This window comes from Macaca thibetana, chromosome 9, assembly GCF_024542745.1.
Source record: "Macaca thibetana thibetana isolate TM-01 chromosome 9, ASM2454274v1, whole genome shotgun sequence".
Classification (NCBI taxonomy): domain Eukaryota; kingdom Metazoa; phylum Chordata; class Mammalia; order Primates; family Cercopithecidae; genus Macaca; species Macaca thibetana.
This window is the reverse complement of record NC_065586.1, coordinates 102,747,358-102,766,423: the sequence shown is the minus strand read 5'-3', so window position 1 is coordinate 102,766,423 and position 19,066 is coordinate 102,747,358. Positions and strand designations below refer to the sequence as shown.

The 19,066-nt window shown below is 41.5% G+C and overlaps 2 protein-coding genes across 5 annotated transcripts in view; both read left to right on the top strand.

Annotated features, from left to right (window-relative positions):
* The window catches only part of SORCS1 (sortilin related VPS10 domain containing receptor 1), a 595,404-nt gene extending 577,067 nt beyond the window's left edge, over positions 1 to 18,337 (top strand). The window contains exons 25-27 of one of the 4 annotated variants that reach the window (XM_050804903.1): positions 12,790 to 12,895; positions 13,013 to 13,173; positions 18,054 to 18,337. In XM_050804903.1, coding sequence (XP_050660860.1) covers positions 12,790 to 12,895; positions 13,013 to 13,173; positions 18,054 to 18,133 — 347 coding nt within the window. In that variant the 3' untranslated portion in view covers positions 18,134 to 18,337. Of the gene's footprint in view, positions 1 to 12,789; positions 12,896 to 13,012; positions 13,174 to 14,697 lie in introns of all 4 variants that reach the window. The other 3 variants (XM_050804900.1, XM_050804902.1, XM_050804901.1) reach the window with 3 other exon arrangements.
* The window catches only part of LOC126963050 (non-histone chromosomal protein HMG-17), a 961,131-nt gene that overhangs the window by 19,344 nt on the left and 922,721 nt on the right, over positions 1 to 19,066 (top strand). The gene's annotated exons all lie outside the window — the stretch shown is intronic.

Below are 19,066 nucleotides of genomic sequence, written 5' to 3'. Positions count from 1 at the left end.
ATTGAAAGAGACTTTTGAGGAAAGTAAATAAGCTTTTGCTATGTAACAAACCACCTAGAAGTTCAGTGGCTTAATAGTAAGCATTTATTATCGCTTATGCATCTAGTCTTACCTATGTTCACTAGTCTGTCTGCAATTAGCTATGGGTTGTTGGTTAGGGAGCTCTGCTGATCTTGGCTGGTCTGTCTCACATGTTATGGGTCAGCTGCCTGCAGGCCGCTCTAGCATGCCTTGGTTAGAATAATTAACCTGGCTTCTACATGGCCTTTCATCGTTTGACTGTTCTAGGCTTGCTCACACATGGCAGTGGTAGAATTCCAAGAGAAAAAGCAGAGGCACACCATTGCTTCCATTGCATTCCATTGCCACATGCAGATTATAATGATAGCTCAGATTCAAGGCATGAAGAAACAGATTTTACCTCTTGGTGAGACAAGTTTCAAACTCATTGCACAAGGCTTAGACACAGAGAAGGGTAGAAGATTGAGCCAGCAATGTAATCCATATCTACATGAGGCTGACTGCTCACTTAGGGGAGATTTGAGATGCTTTTAGGTAGTTTAAAAAACTTTCTTCTGGAGTCATCACCAGATTGAGCTACTATCAACAGCAAAGGGGCACATTTGTGTGTGTGTGGCGGGGGGACGGTATTTTTGCTTTGTTTTAGTGATCCAGAGAATATAAAAGTCAGGCATGCCCTAAAGATAGGACTGGAAGTTTTATAAGTGAGAATAACGGGGCCTGCTATGCAGTATTCTCAAACTGTTATACATAATAATTACCTGTGTACCTTGTCACATATATGGATTTTGGAGACCTACTCTCAAAGACTATACATTTTTTTTTCTTTTTTTTGAGACAGATTCTCGCTGTGTCCCTCAGGCTCGAGTGCAGTGGCGCAATCTCGGCTCACTGCAAGCTCTGCCTCCCGGGTTCATGCTATTCTCCTGCCTCAGCCTCCTGAGTAGCTGGAACTACAGGTGCCCGCCACCACACCCGGCTAATTTTTTTTGGACTATACATATTTTTTTCAAGTGAAGCCTAGGAAGCAATATTCTCACAAGTGCTCCAAGTAATTCTGATTCAGGTAGTCCGTAAACTACACTTTGAGGAATATTTCACATAATAGCCAGGAATCATCACCTTCCAACCCTAGAAAACCAAAAGTCATTCTTCTCTTCTTGTCTATTATGATGATGCTTGCTCTTGGAGTTACTGATGTTTGTCATTACTTGGCTAAGTGACCTCAACTCCCTGTCACTGGATATTACTGAAGACTCACCCTCAGATTAAATTCAGAAACAATGCTTCACTAGTCATTAGAGCTACTAAAGGATAAACTGAGATGCATTAAAATGTTGAAGAGTTTATTTGAGCAAATAATGATTCATTAATCAGTTAGCACCAGACCACAGTTGATTTAAGGCTCCCTAAAAGGCATGAAGCTTTTATGGGGTGAAGATGAAAGCTAGGCAAAGAAAATATTTGATTGGTTAAAACAGAGCAATAGCCTTCTTTGGATCATTCTAGTAGAAAGTCCCTCATTACATTTTAGTTAGTGGTTTCTAATTGATTAAGCTTAAGTTTCGTTTTCCTAGAATATGACTGTTTACTTGGATTTTGGTTTGCTTACATAGGAACCCAGGACTCCAGAGCTGCCTCAGTCTAATGGCCTCCCAATTGGCTACTTTAACAAGAGACTTCCCTGGAAATTCCCACCTAGTCTGTTCTGCAGTCTTGTGGCTTTATACCAATAATGTAGCAAACTTTAAGACTCTCATGATTGGATTTGTTTCTAAATGGAGGAAAGGCCCATTGGACAACCGAGAGTTCTCTGTAAATAGAAGCCTTTCTGCCCATTCTGCATTCTGCATAAACTTTCTCTGTGCTATTCCCATATCACTGTAATTCTTTTTTTTTTTAATTTATTTATTATTATTACACTTTAAGTTCTAGGGTACATGTGCATAACGTGCAGGTTTGTTACATATGTATACTTGTGCCATGTTGGTGTGCTGCACCCATCAACTCGTCAGCACCCATCAACTCGTCATTTACATCAGGTATAACTCCCAATGCAATCCCTCCCCCCTCCTCCCTCCCCATGATAGGCCCCGGTGTGTGATGTTCCCCTTCCTGAGTCCAGGTGATCTCATTGTTCAGTTCCCACCTATGAGTGAGAACATGCGGTGTTTGGTTTTCTGTTCTTGTGATAGTTTGCTAAGAATGATGGTTTCCAGCTGCATCCATGTCCCTACAAAGGACACAAACTCATCCTTTTTTATGGCTGCATAGTATTCCATGGTGTATATGTGCCACATTTTCTTAATCCAATCTGTCACTGATGGACATTTGGGTTGATTCCAAGTCTTTGCTATTGTGAATAGTGCCGCAATAAACATACGTGTGCATGTGTCTTTCTAGCAGCATAATTCATAATCCTTTGGGTATATCCCCAGTAATGGGATGGCTGGGTCATATGGTACATCTAGTTCTAGATCCTTGAGGAATCGCCATACTGTTTTCCATAATGGTTGAACTAGTTTACAATCCTACCAACAGTGTAAAAGTGTTCCTATTTCTCCACATCCTCTCCAGCACCTGTTGTTTCCTGACTTTTTAATGATTGCCATTCTAACTGGTGTGAGATGGTATCTCATTGTGGTTTTGATTTGCATTTCTCTGATGGCCAGTGATGATGAGCATTTTTTTCATGTGTCTGTTGGCTGTATGAATGTCTTCTTTTGAGAAATGTCTGTTCATATCCTTTGCCCACTTTTTGATGGGGTTGTTTGTTTTTTTCTTGTAAATTTGTTTGAGTTCTTTGTAGGTTCTGGATATTAGCCCTTTGTCAGATGAGTAGATTGCAAAAATTTTCTCCCATTCTGTAGGTTGCCTGTTCACTCTGATGGTAGTTTCTTTTGCTGTGCAGAAGCTCTTTAGTTTAATGAGATCCCATTTGTCAATTTTGGCTTTTGCTGCCGTTGCTTTTGGTGTTTTAGACATGAAGTCTTTTCCCATGCCTATGTCCTGAATGGTACTACCTAGGTTTTCCTCTAGGATTTTTATGGTATTAGGTCTAACATTTAAGTCTCTAATCTATCTTGACTTAATTTTCGTATAAGGAGTAAGGAAAGGATCCAGTTTTAGCTTTCTACTTATGGCTAGCCAATTTTCCCAGCACCATTTATTAAATAGGGAATCCTTTCCCCATTTCTTGTTTCTCTCAGGTTTGTCAAAGATCAGATGGCTGTAGATGTGTGGTATTATTTCTGAGGACTCTGTTCTGTTCCATTGGTCTATATCTCTGTTTTGGTACCAGTACCATGCTGTTTTGGTTACTGTAGCCTTGTAGTATAGTTTGAAGTCAGGTAGCGTGATGCCTCCAGCTTTGTTCTTTTGACTTAGGATTGCCTTGGAGATGCGGGCTCTTTTTTGGTTCCATATGAACTTTAAAGCAGTTTTTTCCAATTCTGTGAAGAAACTCATTGGTAGCTTGATGGGGATGGCATTGAATCTATAAATTACCTTGGGCAGTATGGCCATTTTCACGATATTGATTCTTCCTATCCATGAGCATGGTATGTTCTTCCATTTGTTTGTGTCCTCTTTTATTTCACTGAGCAGTGGTTTGTAGTTCTCCTTGAAGAGGTCCTTTACATCCCTTGTAAGTTGGATTCCTAGGTATTTTATTCTCTTTGAAGCAATTGTGAATGGAAGTTCATTCCTGATTTGGCTCTCTGTTTGTCTGTTACTGGTGTATAAGAATGCTTGTGATTTTTGCACATTAATTTTGTATCCTGAGACTTTGCTGAAGTTGCTTATCAGCTTAAGGAGATTTTGGGCTGAGACAATGGGGTTTTCTAAATATACAATCATGTCATCTGCAAACAGGGACAATTTGACTTCTTCTTTTCCTAACTGAATACCCTTGATTTCTTTCTCTTGCCTAATTGCCCTAGCCAGAACTTCCAACACTACGTTGAATAGGAGTGGTGAGAGAGGGCATCCCTGTCTTATGCCAGTTTTCAAAGGGAATTTTTCCAGTTTTTGCCCATTCAGTATGATATTGGCTGTGGGTTTGTCATAAATAGCTCTTATGATTTTGAGGTACGTTCCATCAATACCGAATTTATTGAGCGTTTTTAGCATGAAGGGCTGTTGAATTTTGTCAAAAGCCTTTTCTGCATCTATTGAGATAATCATGTGGTTCTGTCTTTGGTTCTGTTTATATGCTGGATTATGTTTATTGATTTGCGAATGTTGAACCAGCCTTGCATCCCAGGGATGAAGCCCACTTGATCATGGTGGATAAGCTTTTTGATGTTTTGCTGAATCCGGTTTGCCAGTATTTTATTTGAGGATTTTTGCATCGATGTTCATCAGGGATATTGGTCTAAAATTCTCTTTTTTTGTTGTGTCTCTGCCAGGCTTTGGTATCAGGATGATGTTGGCCTCATAAAATGAGTTAGGGAGGATTCCCTCTTTTTCTATTGATTGGAATAGTTTCAGAAGGAATGGTACCAACTCCTCCTTGTACCTCTGGTAGAATTCAGCTGTGAATCCATCTGGTCCTGGACTTTTTTTGGTTGGTAGGCTATTAATTATTGCCTCAATTTCAGAGCCTGCTATTGGTCTATTCAGGGATTCAACTTCTTCCTGGTTTAGTCTTGGAAGAGTGTAAGTGTCCAGGAAATTATCCATTTCTTCTAGATTTTCCAGTTTATTTGCATAGAGGTGTTTATAGTATTCTCTGATGGTAGTTTGTATTTCTGTGGGGTCGGTGGTGATATCCCCTTTATCATTTTTAATTGCGTCGATTTGATTCTTCTCTCTTTTCTTCTTTATTAGTCTTGCTAGTGGTCTGTCAATTTTGTTCATCTTTTCAAAAAACCAACTCCTGGATTCATTGATTTTTTGGAGGGTTTTTTGTGTCTCTATCTCCTTCAGTTCTGCTCTGATCTTAGTTATTTCTTGCCTTCTGCTAGCTTTCGAATGTGTTTGCTCTTGCTTCTCTAGTTCTTTTAATTGTGATGTTAGAGTGTCAATTTTAGATCTTTCCTGCTTTCTCTTGTGGGCATTTAGTGCTATAAATTTCCCTCTACACACTGCTTTAAATGTGTCCCAGAGATTCTGGTATGTTGTATCTTTGTTCTCATTGGTTTCCAAGAACATCTTTATTTCTGCCTTCATTTCGTTATGTACCCAGTAGTCATTCAGGAGCAGGTTGTTCAGTTTCCATGTAGTTAAGCGGTTTTGATTGAGTTTCTTAGTCCTGAGTTCTAGTTTGATTGCACTGTGGTCTGAGAGACAGTTTGTTATAATTTCTGTTCTTGTACATTTGCTGAGGAGTGCTTTACTTCCAATTATGTGGTCGATTTTGGAGTAAGTACGATGTGGTGCTGAGAAGAATGTATATTCTGTTGATTTGGGGTGGAGAGTTCTATAGATGTCTATTAGGTCTGCTTGCTGCAGAGATGAGTTCAATTCCTGGATATCCTTGTTAACTTTCTGTCTCGTTGATCTGTCTAATGTTGACAGTGGAGTGTTGAAGTCTCCCATTATTATTGTATGGGAGTCTAAGTCTCTTTGTAAGTCTCTAAGGACTTGCTTTATGAATCTGGGTGCTCCTGTATTGGGTGCATATATATTTAGGATAGTTAGCTCTTCCTGTTGAATTGATCCCTTTACCATTATGTAATGGCCTTCTTTGTCTCTTTTGATCTTTGATGGTTTAAAGTCTGTTTTATCAGAGACTAGTATTGCAACCCCTGCTTTTTTTTGTTCTCCATTTGCTTGGTAAATCTTCCTCCATCCCTTTATTTTGAGCCTATGTATGTCTCTGCGTGTGAGATGGGTCTCCTGAATACAGCAGACTGATGGGTCTTGACTCTTTATCCAGTTTGCCAGTCTATGTCTTTTAATTGGAGCATTTAGTCCATTTACATTTAAGGTTAATATTGTTATGTGTGAACTTGATCCTGCCATTATGATATTAACTGGTTATTTTCCTTGTTAGTTGATGCAGTTTCTTCCTAGCCTCGATGGTCTTTACATTTTGGCATGTTTTTGCAATGGCTGGTACCGGTTGTTCCTTTCCATGTTTAGTGCTTCCTTCAGGGTCTCTTGTAAGGCAGGCCTAGTGGTGACAAAATCTCTAAGCATTTGCTTATCTGTAAAGGATTTTATTTCTCCTTCACTTACGAAACTTAGTTTGGCTGGATATGAAATTCTGGGTTTAAAATTCTTTTCTTTAAGAATGTTGAATATTGGCCCCCACTCTCTTCTGGCTTGTAGAGTTTCTGCCGAGAGATCTGCTGTTAGTCTGATGGGCTTCCCTTTGTGGGTAACCCAACCTTTCTCTCTGGCTGCCCTTAAGATTTTTTCCTTCATTTCAACTTTGGTGAATCTGGCAATTATGTGTCTTGGAGTTGCTCTTCTCGAGGAGTATCTTTGTGGCGTTCTCTGTATTTCCTGGATTTGAATGTTGGCCTGCCCTACTAGGTTTGGGAAGTTCTCGTGGATGATATCCTGAAGAGTGTTTTCCAACTTGGTTCCATCTTCCCCCTCACTTTCAGGCACCCCAATCAGACGTAGATTTGGTCTTTTTACATAATCCCATACTTCTTGCAGGCTTTGTTCATTTCTTTTTCTTCTTTTTTCTTTTGGTTTCTCTTCTCGCTTCATTTCATTCATTTGATCCTCAATCGCTGATACTCTTTCTTCCAGTTGATCGAGTCGGTTACTGAAGCTTGTGCATTCGTCACGTATTTCTCGTGTCATGGTTTTCATCTCTTTCATTTCGTTTATGACCTTCTCTGCATTAATTACTCTAGCCATCAATTCTTCCACTTTTTTTTTCAAGATTTTTAGTTTCTTTGCGCTGGGTACGTAATTCCTCCTTTAGCTCTGAGAAGTTTGATGGACTGAAGCCTTCTTCTCTCATCTCGTCAAAGTCATTCTCCGTCCAGCTTTGATCCATTGCTGGCGATGAGCTGCGCTCCTTTGCCGGGGGAGATGCGCTCTTATTTTTTGAATTTCCAGCTTTTCTGCCCTGCTTTTTCCCCATCTTTGTGGTTTTATCTGCCTCTGGTCTTTGATGATGGTGATGTACTGATGGGGTTTTGGTGTAGGTGTCCTTCCTGTTTGATAGTTTTCCTTCTAACAGTCAGGACCCTCAGCTGTAGGTCTGTTGGAGATTGCTTGAGGTCCACTCCAGACCCTGTTTGCCTGGGTATCAGAAGCAGAGGCTGCAGAAGATAGAATATTTCTGAACAGCGAGTGTACCTGTCTGATTCTTGCTTTGGAAGCTTCCTCTCAGGGGTGTACTCCACCCTGTGAGGTGTGGGGTGTCAGACTGCCCCTAGTGGGGGATGTCTCCCAGTTAGGCTACTCAGGGGTCAGGGACCCACTTGAGCAGGGAGTCTGTCCCTTCTCAGATCTCAACCTCCGTGTTGGGAGATCCATTGCTCTCTTCAAAGCTGTCAGACAGAGTCGTTTGCGTCTGCAGAGGTTTCTGCTGTTTTTGTTATTTTTACTGTGCCCTGTCCCCAGAGGTGGAGTCTACAGAGACAGGCAGGTTTCCTTGAGTTGCTGTGAGCTCCACCCAGTTCGAGCTTCCCAGCAGCTTTGTTTACCTACTTAAGCCTCAGCAATAGCGGGCGCCCCTCCCCCAGCCTCGTTGCTGCCTTGCCGCGATATTGCAGACTGCTGTGCTAGCAATGAGGGAGGCTCCGTGGGCGTGGGACCCTCCCGGCCAGGTGTGGGATATGATCTCCTGGTGTGCCTGATTGCTTAAAGCGCAGTATTGGGGTGGGAGTTACCCGATTTTCCAGGTGTTGTGTGTCTCAGTTCCCCTGGCTAGGAAAAGGGATTCCCTTCCCCCTTGCGCTTCCCAGGTGAGGCGATGCCTCGCCCTGCTTCAGCTCTCGCTGGTTGGGCTGCAGCAGCTGACCAGCACCGATCGTCTGGCACTCCCCAGTGAGATGAACCCAGTACCTCAGTTGAAAATGCAGAAATCACCGGTCTTCTGTGTCGCTCGCGCTGGGAGTTGGAGACTGGAGCTGTTCCTATTCGGCCATCTTGCTCCGCCCCCATCACTGTAATTCTTAAAAAATATTTCAGACCACATGGATTTCGTGATATTCAAGGCATGTAACTCAAACCTGAATTGATCTACTTTGGGGTCAGGAGAGGAAAAAAGAAAATCAAGGTATGGTAAATTACTTCTGCAACATCCTGACAACACTAACTCTTTTGGATTAGAATTAGAGTTGAAAGTTTCGGGGTCATAGTGCAAGTAGCAGTTCTCCAGGAAGGTCCTTTTGATAGAATGAAAGTGAACACTGGACAACAATAAGAGTATTCTGCATGGCTTCACTGGGTGATGCTACCATGTTATTGACCTTAAAACTTGGAGATAAACCAAGCAAAGGGCAAAACTGCAGCAAGGGGGGCAGGGTGTGATGGCTCACACCTGTAATCCCAGCACTTTGGGAGGCCAAAGCAGGTGGATCGCTCAAGGTTAGGGTTCAAGACCAGGCTGGCCAACATGGTGAAACCCAAACTCTACTAAAAGTACAAAAAATATATATATTAGCCATGCGTGGTGGCAGGTGCCTGAAATCTCAGCTACTTGAGAGGCTGAGGCAGGAGAATTGATTGAACACAGGAGAAGGTTGCAGTGAATCGAGATCATGCCACTGCACTCCAGTCTGGGTGACAAAGCAAGATTTCATCTAAAAACAAAATAAAACGAAAAAACTGCAGCAACAGGGAAAGCAGTGCCTGGGGAGAGGCATTTCCTAGAGTGTTACATGGAACCTAGTTCTGCAAAGGGTCTGTGGTCAAATGAGTTTATGAAAGACTATGGTAAAGTTAAATGTGTTCTTTTATGCAAGGGCTGCTGTGACCCTTTAAGATACTGACGTACATTGTGAATCTCCACATGAGGAATGCTGTATTATCATTGCCCCAAATTATCTCACCATAGAACTGTCATCAGTTTTCAGGATTTTTTTTCTGTAGAAGAATACACTTTCAGAAATACGATAGCATTAAAATGACAAGGTTAGAAATATTGGGCATGCAGTCTGTCCCAAATACTATGACAGTGCTTTATAAATTCCATCTCATTTTAATCTCACGACTTTCTAGACCAAACACTAGTTTCATCTCCATTTTGCAGATGAGGAAACTGAGATTTAATATAAGTCACTTAATCTATAAGTGACGGAGCCAGGTCTGATTCTGAAAAGGGATCATATCATTTCTGAACCCCAAAGGTGGAATTTTGAATTTGTTCTCATACCTACTACTCTAACCACTTATTTAGCACTTACTACATGGCAATCACTTTTCACAAGAAAATTGTTGTTATTATTGTAAGTGTTCCCGTTATTATCATCCCAGGTCCTCGTGAATAAAATATAAAAATTCAATGCATTTCCAAACTCCTCAAAGGATTTTAGAAATGATATGTGCAAGTACGCAGGCTTAGAAATGTTGAGTCACTTGGAGAACTGCTTGTATCCATGTTTTACTTTGTGCATGAATAATGGCAAAAAACTGCTCAGCACTTTTCCTACACGTCTACCTTGTTTAAGCTGCAACTGGAAAGGGATTAATGTATGCTAATTCCACACAACAAGCTAAAGCCCATTTATCACAAGTTTCCATTCCTCAGCAAAACACACACAAATGCACCGAAGTGTTGGGCAAACTAAGAAATGCAGCTGCTGTTGTGTGGAGCAATAATAGGTCTGTTTATAGTCAGGCACACATCAGCAAACAGAAGCCACCCACAGAACACAGAGGGCAGTGGTAGTCAGTCTCTGGCCACTGCTGCTGACTGCTTCCTGCTTCCTGCTTCCTGCCTCTGAGAAGTGACTGACTGATGCAGAGATGGGGAGGGCGAAAGGATAACACACATTTTAGAACTGGGATACGGAAGTTCATTTTCCCAGAATAATATGCTAATTACTTAACAGTGTTAATGCTGCTTGTTGAAGAATGATGATTTAAGTGTAAATGATTTAGAATTGAAAGACTTAACCTGGGGATGGGGAGAGATAGGAGGAAGGAAAGAGAAGGGAAAAGGTTTATTTGTGTGTGTGTGTGTGCGCGCGCGCGCGCGCGCACGCATGCATGCATATGCGAGTTTGCTTTCTATGTTGCTGACAGCTTGGACAAAGTAATTTTCTCTCTTAGTTTTCCATTTATTTCAAATGTCAACCTTTTCAAGCAAGCTCAGTATTCTTAGTTGCTTCATATCACTGGTATTCTGGTTATGCTGAAAGAGCATTTAGCTGGGAGTGAAAAGTTTAGCTTTATTTCAACCTCTAACCGTTCCAATCATCTGTGGCCCCTCTTTGAGCCTCCATTGTTCCCTGAAAAATGAAGGATTTGTGTTAGAAGATTGCCTTTAAAACATCTTCCTAATATAATTTCCTTGATGTGATGATGGTATTGTGATAATAATGAGAGAGAGAGAGAGAGAGAGATCTTTTAGAGTTACAGGTGGTTAAATTATAGGTTTTCCAAGATTTACTTCAAAATAATCCAGTGGTTGGAGGTTGTGGGAACTGGATAAAATAAGATTGGCTGTCGGTTGATGGTTGTTGAAGCTGGGTGGTAGGTACAAGAGGCTTCATTTCTGTATTCTCTCTGTGTGTGTGTGTGTGTGTGTGTGTGGTTGCATGCACACATATCCATACACATATACACACGTATGCATATATGTGTACATATACCTGTCTTCCAAACTTAAGAGTACATGATTTATTATCCCTACTGCTCCTTTTAAAACTTAATATTTTAACTTGTGCCAGTTGTTAATTTGCTTCTTGTGCTATAGTCTTAGTCCTAATCCCCATCCTCAGAAATATATATTTTACTGAAATTAGCCCAGGATTGAGTATATAGAAAGTGTGTGTGTGTGTGTGTGTGTGTGTGTGTGCACGTGCGTATATGATGATTCGGGTTCAAGTCTTAGTTCTTCTGTTTACTAGTAAGTTCTAAGTCCTTTTAAAACAATGCTAACCAATGAGAACTTCATTGCTATCTGTTTAATGGGATCATAATCACTGCCTTCCATTTGTGAAAATCAATTGTGATAATGTCTATAACAAATGGAAGGTGTTCTCTTCCCCTGATGACATCCTACCAGTTGCATGGTGAGTTCTGAAGAATTTCTGGACCTCTCTACCGATGGTACTGAGAGCTTTCTTTCCTAATTTTGAACCAAAAGAAAATTTGCCTTGGATGTTTCACGTCAGTGGGACACCCCCCCACCCCATCTTTACACACAAACTCACATACTCCCATTTCAAAACTGAGGTGATGCTTGACTTACAGGGGAGAGAAAATAGTGGGGTGTTCCTTATATTCAGTGCCTCCTGAAAGCCAACTCTCCTGAAATGACTATTTTCATTTTTCACCAAAACTATGTGATTAGATGCAATATGCTTTCCAGTATCAATACAGAGTGGCTGAAATGTAATCCTGAAAAAAATAGAGCAGAAGCAACTGAGAATCTTGTCTGAGACCGTCAGTGTTATAGTCACTTATTCTTGAACTTTTTTACCTGGGTGACTAGAACATTGCCCTCTCAGCTCACACCAGAGAAAACCACAGAAAATGGCGATTAAAGGTCACCTGTATTTCTGGGTATCAGGGTTTGCTTAAGTTGATGGAAGGTAAAGGTCAGCACCAAGGCTTCCCTGGAGTACATGTGGCTTGTCTTTTATGCGTGAGCTACGCTACGTTTGCAAAATGTCAGCTTTTAAGAGGATAGAAATTAATTGCAAAGTCTACAGGTACAACAGGTTTGACTGTGAGATGGCAGAAGGTGTACAGGTGGAGAGAAGTGTTTTCCAGACTGCGCTTTAAGGTGAAACTCAGGGAGGGAGACTCTTTTATGGAGGCAGAGGCTTCTGTTTTGTCTGGGAGAAAAACTCACTGTATTTGAGAGGCTGGAGCATCTTGGTGAGGGCTGTCAGAGCTTTTGGGAAATTGTTGAGACAGCCAGGTGGCATATCCCTCCTTCAGCATGTCAGCGGCTGGCCTTGTGAAATATTCACTTGGCCATCGGTTTCCTTTGTACAGAAATACAAGCATGCTCCATCACTTTGCTTTTCTTTCTCTCACATATGACAACTTTCCAATTATTTTTCTCACATGACAACTACTGGAGTAGGGGTGAGGGGGTGGTTGAATTCACAAATATATTCCTGCAGGTGGTTTTAGTGGCAATCTGTTTTGCTTTGTGGAAAAAGTTTACACTCCGAGTATAATAAAATACAATTATTATATTGTTATAAATATTGATTGATAATAATACTAGCAGCAGTAGAAATGAAATCTAGTAATTACGTGACTTACTATGTGCTTGGCACTTTTCTCACTGCTTGACATACATTAGCTCACTTAATCCTCATAAGAACCCAGTGAAGTATATACCATTGTTATTATTTTACCACATAAGGTACATTAAGGTGAAGCAACTTGCCCAAGACCACATAGCTACTTAGAGTGGGACTTGAATACAGACAGCCTGGCCCTGGGGTCTGTAGTTTTCATTGCTTTGCTGCAGAGCAGGAACATATGGGGTGGGAGTAGGGGTGGGCTTAGATGCATCCCATGTCAGTCATGTGACGTGCTTCTTGTGTGTATACCTCACATGGTTTTCCGGGACTTACCATGCTTGCGTGTGAACCATTTGAACCTCTCATAGTGTCTCACCTGCCCAGTTCTCTACTCATTTTTCTCTGCTCTGTTTCCCCTCCCCAGCCCCCCTGGTGGACCTCACTCCAACCCACAGTGGATCTGCCATGCTGATGCTGCTCTCAGTGGTGTTTGTGGGGCTGGCGGTGTTCGTCATCTACAAGTTTAAAAGGTGCGTGTCCCTCCCTCCACGTCCCCCCACCCCTGACCTCTTCCTTCTCCCTGACAGGTTCAGAAGCATGTGTTACAGTGATGTGCACAGCAGTGATGGTTTCTATTAATATTTTAGGAAGATCCCGGGGATTAATGTTTATGCCCAGATGCAGAATGAGAAAGAACAAGAGATGATCAGTCCAGTCAGTCACTCTGAAAGCAGGCCCAATGTCCCTCAGACTGAACTAAGGAGGCCTGGCCAGCTTATAGATGAGAAGGTGGAATCCCAGCTCATAGGTAAATGATTCCCAGTAGCCACCAGCTGTTCAGCTGAGTAGGCAATGGCTGACTCTCTCTCTAACCCCTTTCTGGCTTGACATAACCACTTTCTTCTGCTCTAACAGCCCTGAGAGAAACAGCTAAGATGGCTTTTTTCCCTGCTTCCTCTCATTGGGATGGGGGAAAAACAAACAAACCTCTTGCTTCTATCTAGTTTTTTTCTCTCATTAGTTTATTCCTCCTTTTGCAAAACCCTCCCTAAAATATTGGGCTTAAAATGTTAAAATGTTATATGTTTATGGGCAAACAGAAAAGCATTTGCTTTAATAGTGTATAAGAAGGAGAGGCCTCAGAGGCTAGGGCTGGTGGACCAGAGGGCAGGGCAGGGTTTGCAGGACACGACATGTATTGACTAGAATGAAACGTGGTAACCTCAACTGGATACAGCCCTAAGGAGGGCAGACTGCTCCGGAACACCGGTAGAGGAGTGACATAATGAGAGTGGCCAGCCTGATCATCCGGGGAATTTTTTTTTTTACATCTATTGGTAGTCTAGGAACTTTCCCTCAGGAGATTTGGAACCTAAGATTGAGGACAAGAGGCATAAAGTTTGCAGACATCCAGGGAGTGGAGCAATCCTGAGAGAGACCACTGGTGGGTGAGACTATTACAGAGCAGATTAGCAAATTTCTTCCTCTTTTTTGACTGTCCCTTACCAGAAGTTGTCAAATGGACTTTGTCATATTTCATTGGTGCTCTCTCTGCCTGTGAAGTAGGCACGGGAATCCAACAATGAGGTATAGAGAATCTGACATTCACTTGCTAAATTCTGCTATTTGTTGCAGAAGAAATTTTCCAGGAAGCTAGGCAAACCCATGAAGCCACTATTGCTGATCCATTTCTCTCTTTGGTTCCTCCTGTCTGTTGGCGTTAGGAGTTGAAGCCTTATATGTTTACATTTAGATCCTGCATTGCTAGCAACAGTGAATAAATTATTATATAACCATTCATGCTCCACTCTAATGTGATAAAGACCTAGAAGGCCTTTACATACAATTTTTAATCTTACTTGGAAAACAATGAGTATGTAAATGGAAACATAACCCTCTTTAAATGAATATGGGAAAGGTCTGTGGCTGTGTTAAGGGGAAATTTAAATGCAGTGACTGGTTCCTATCATAGATAATGATAACTGCAGTCACATCTGGTGTCCAATTTTCACAGTGCACTTTCTTTTATTTGAGGAGACAAGGTAATAAATGTGTAATTGCTTGGGGTTAAAAAGAATAAAAGCCTTTTCTGTCTTCAAGTCCAGGGAGGCATTCCTCCTGTCTACTCATTCCTAAAGCTTCTAAGTGCATGTTTTGGGATCATTTGGTTCTCAGCTGCGTTTCCGTAGGGTATGAAGCACAGCCTCTACTTGCTTTATTAAAGTAGTAATTCCTCCTTCACCAGGAAGATATCGCAGCACCTTGCAAAGTCTCTGACACCTTTCCCTTTCCAGTGTCATTAAATGAGTAAGTGTTACACGTTTTCTCTTAGGAGAGTAGCTTTACCCTCCCCTCCCTCCCCTTCTACTCAACCTGGTGACTCATCTCTCCGATTGCAAAGAGCAAGACACGCCACTCCGCCTTCAACGCCAAAGCGGGGATCTGCTGGGGCACAGTATGCAATTTAAGGAAAACCCCCAAAGGCTACAGGCGACCTGCTGATCAGGAAAGAATTTCGCTCTTGTCAAGTACATCATCCTTCATGACCACTAACTTTGTGTTTCTTTTCTTTCCTTTGTTGTTCTGTTTCCTGTTTTGCCAGGAAGTATTTCCATAGTTGCTGAGAATCAAAGCACAAAAGAAATCCCTACCTATGTAAATGTTTGAATGGAGGACGCCAGTAAAAAAACAAAACAAAAACAAAACATAAAATATAAACAATCAAAATCCAAACAAACAAACAAACACTCACTGCATCGGGACTTTTTAATTCTTCAGACACAGACAACAAGGGTTTTTAGCTTTAAGCCTGTGCATGTGGATGATACTCTGAGAACATGTCCGGAGGGGCAGTGTACAGGTGCTCTATTTTAATGGAAAACACTCCCCTCTCCCTCTTTCTTCTTCTCCTCTCTCTTTTTTCTGATCGGTCGTGTTTGTAGAAAATTCATAACATATATAGGCCAAGGAAATCTGCATGTATTTTTGGAAATATTCTTGGCTCCAGATTATCAGCTATTTTAGCATTAAAGGCTGATGGGTGGATTAGCTACCCCAGCTCCTTTCATAAGACACAAAGACATGCACAGGAGTTTGAAACCCTGAGCTGTTTCTCTGTTCCACTTTCCATATTGTCATTTCCCTTCTAAGTTAGCTTTGGTAGCTCTGTTGGTCAGCAGTGGCCACGAGGCTGCTTTCTGCACTCTCTGTGGCCACAGTAACAAAGATGCGAGTTGAAGATCCCTTTGTGCCGGTAGAATAAGGAAGGCAGGGAGGCAAAGCATGTCAGAAACGGACCTTGGTTTCCTGTTCACCTCTTTCCACCATGATTGCCTCCCCTTGCAGCTTTCCCTACTCCTGCCCCAACTGCAGTAGGAAATGGAATCCCATTAGTTACCCATTGTCCTGTCTTCACATTTGTTTGTCATCCATGTGTGACCCTGATCTGTTGATATCTTTGAATGTCTTCCTTCCAAACCCCAAGTAAGTTGTCCTTCAACTGTTCTTAATTTTTCTTCCCAAACATATTGCTAGATTCTGGACATTAACCCTGATGTTTCCTAAATACTGGCCTGGCCTCTGCCGCCCCTGCCTCCACCACTCGCAAGTTTCTGAGCCCTTTGTCAGTTTTGTACATTCCCAAGCATGCCAGCTTCTGTGCCCATGGACCTTACTGCATCCTGCACAGCAGGGTTCAGTTTCATGTATCTTTGTCTTTTCCTCTAGAACCTGCCTTTTTCAAATATCCCCGCCTTTTCCCACCTGCAAACTGTATGTGAAAGAGTTGATATGTGCAAAGCAATTCAAACCTGGCCATGTACTTTGGAAAAGAAAGCATAGAGATGAATTGTGGTGTTCTCACACCTTAACGAAAATCTCGTGCAATCTGATTCCAGAAGATTCTTGTGAGAAATGTTTTGAATGTGTGACAGTTTTGCAGGGCAGTTTCCTCCTGTGATGGTTGCTGTTACCCGGTATTTCCACTCTCACAATAGAATAGAAATGTTTGTGAAATAAAACTGATTTTAACTAGAAGGAGAAACAGGTTAATGGACTTTGTGTTTAAGAGTGTCAAACAGTCTGAGAGAATAAATGGGGGAATTATCTTACGTTAGGGTGAGAGTTTGATTATTTAGGATGATCCCAGTGATTTCATGTGTGCTCTCTGACCTCTGAGTATCGTAATATCATTAAAGGAAAGATTTATGTCTGTATAAAGGAGAAAAGTTAGCTGATTGTCAAAAAAGATTGGCGCAAAGCATGAAGAAACCCCAGTTTTCCCCAGGGTAATCATGAAAGAAGGCCCAGAGAAAGAGGGAGACAAAAGCCTGTTCAGCAGAGGCCCCTTTAGTATTACGACTGGGCAGAGACCACTATAAACTATAGGAGAAAGAAGTTCTGATAAACCTCTTAGTATGCTCAGCCTCCTTCTTTGCTATGTCCCTAAGCCAACAGTGTATAACCCAGGCCCTGGTGATAATGAGGGTGTCCTAAAGATCCTGATGTCCATGACTTCATGTAGTTCAGGCACAGAAAGAATAGCAAAGCTGCTGTCAGAAGTTTATCAGGCAGAGATGTTTATGGTTGAGGATACCCCATATGAATCTGGGAAATGGGCTAGGCCTGAGGCAGCCACCTATTTGTAGAACTCAATTGATCCCCAACCTGCCAGGCTTCCTATCTCATAGGAAACATCCTCATTGATCCTCTTCAGTTGGAGCCTCCCAAATTTAATCTGGAAGACAAAGTGTTGGAAAACCAAAAGAGGCTCACTCAGACCAGCACAGGGAGTCCTCAGAGTTGCAGTTCAATTCATTTTAATTAGAAAAGTATGAAAAAGGAATAACACTCTTATTCTAGCACAGTGCCTTGCCTAGAGTAGTAGTATGAAAATTACTTGTTGAAGAAATAAATGAATGGAAAGACATAGGGAAGAATGGGCTGTAAATCCTAATTAAAAATAGAGGTAGACATGAGATGCCTGGCATTTTGGAAAGTGACCAAAGATGGCCAGCTAGAGATCTAGCATCTCCAGGATCCTCATGTGCCTCTCCTCAAAGCTTCCTCCCATCTGTAGGAGATTAGTGAGGCAAGGTGCTGCTCAGAGAGGAGGACCTCATTGTTCTTATGACCTTGGCCAGTTGTTCTCAAAGTGTGGTACCTGAATCAGCAATATCACCATCACTTGGGCTTGTTAGAGATCCAGATTCTGGATCCATACTCCATACCTACTGAATTAGAAACTCTAGGGGATGAGTAATGGTGTTCTCTATTGCTAAGTGATAGTGGGCCCAGCCATCTATTTTAACGAGCCCTCCCAGTGATTGTGATACATACTAAAGTTTGAGAACCATTGTACTAGGCCATTCCAGCTGACTCACAAAGAGAAGGCAGTAATGAGGGCCTACAAATGGGAGGGACCTAAGTGCCTACCTACTCACTAATCGCAGGTGCAAACACACAAGGAGTTTGGTGGGCTTAAGGTCAGAGGAATGTGTAGGGAGGAATGTATGTGGAAGCTAAGATTCAGGGCAAGCTAAAAATCCGATACTGCAACGTTTTCCAAAATCCCAGAAGGCAAACTGTGCATGTTCTACCCTGAACCACCCACGCAACACTTTCTCCCTTGCCTTATTTTTAATTGGATTCACTGTCCAAAATGCAGAGGTTTGCTTTGCTTTTTTTCAGAAGTTCCAAACAGCAACTTTGAGAGCAATGGGGTGCTTGGCAGCTGTTCTGTGTTTTCCAGGAATCCAACTGAGCATTGAAATCTCTCATTTGCCGACTTATTTTTATAGGAAGCCAATTTAAAAAAAAAAAAAAAGAAAGTTTTCTTATAGTATTGGAACTACTTCTAATTTTAAAATGACTTTTTTGATGTATTTTTGGTTAAATACTATGTAGTGTAATGTATAATTGCTCTTGTTTATTGCTTTTACAATCATATTTATTAAACAGATAATGTCTCTAAAGTCTTTGCCTCAGGTATTTTTTTTTTAATCCTAAACCCTTGGTGTTCATTCTAAATATAGAAGTGTTGCATGTATAGGATTTCATAGAGGCTAATTGCATAAGAAATAGTAAACACCACAGGCTTGAGGTTTTTTGCTGTTTTTTTTTTTTTTTTTTCACTAACAAGGCAGAATGTATGTACTACCTGAATTCTACCTGCATTTCAATTAACTATATAATGTCTGTTTATTAAATTACTTTGATTTAAAAATTAGTCCAAACTGGTTATTTTAGAATGAGTACATGCTCATTATTATTAGTTCAGAATTAGAAATTATGGATGGGGAACAAACTCATAAACTCATTCAAATTTGTTCATAACCTTGTGATTACCAAAAGACCAAACCTGCATGGAATGAACTGAAACATGGGGAGTGGTAAAAAACAGCAGATGAGTAAAAACAGCTGTGAACCTGGAATCAGGAACGAGGAGTTCGCCTCTGGCTATGCCAGCTGTGTGACCTTGAGCAAATCATTTTAACAGATAAGAGCTTTAGTGCTCTCATGCATATAATTTGGAAGAAGATCCCTTCCAGCTCTGCCTTTCCAAATACTATGGGTGAGTCATTCCCCAAGAGTCCCAACTATTTGATTTAAAGTTAGCAGGAAATAACGTGATAGACTGGATCCATCTTTTCAGCCCTGTAGCTCACCTATGTAAGTGGCATTTCTCCGTGGACATCATTGGG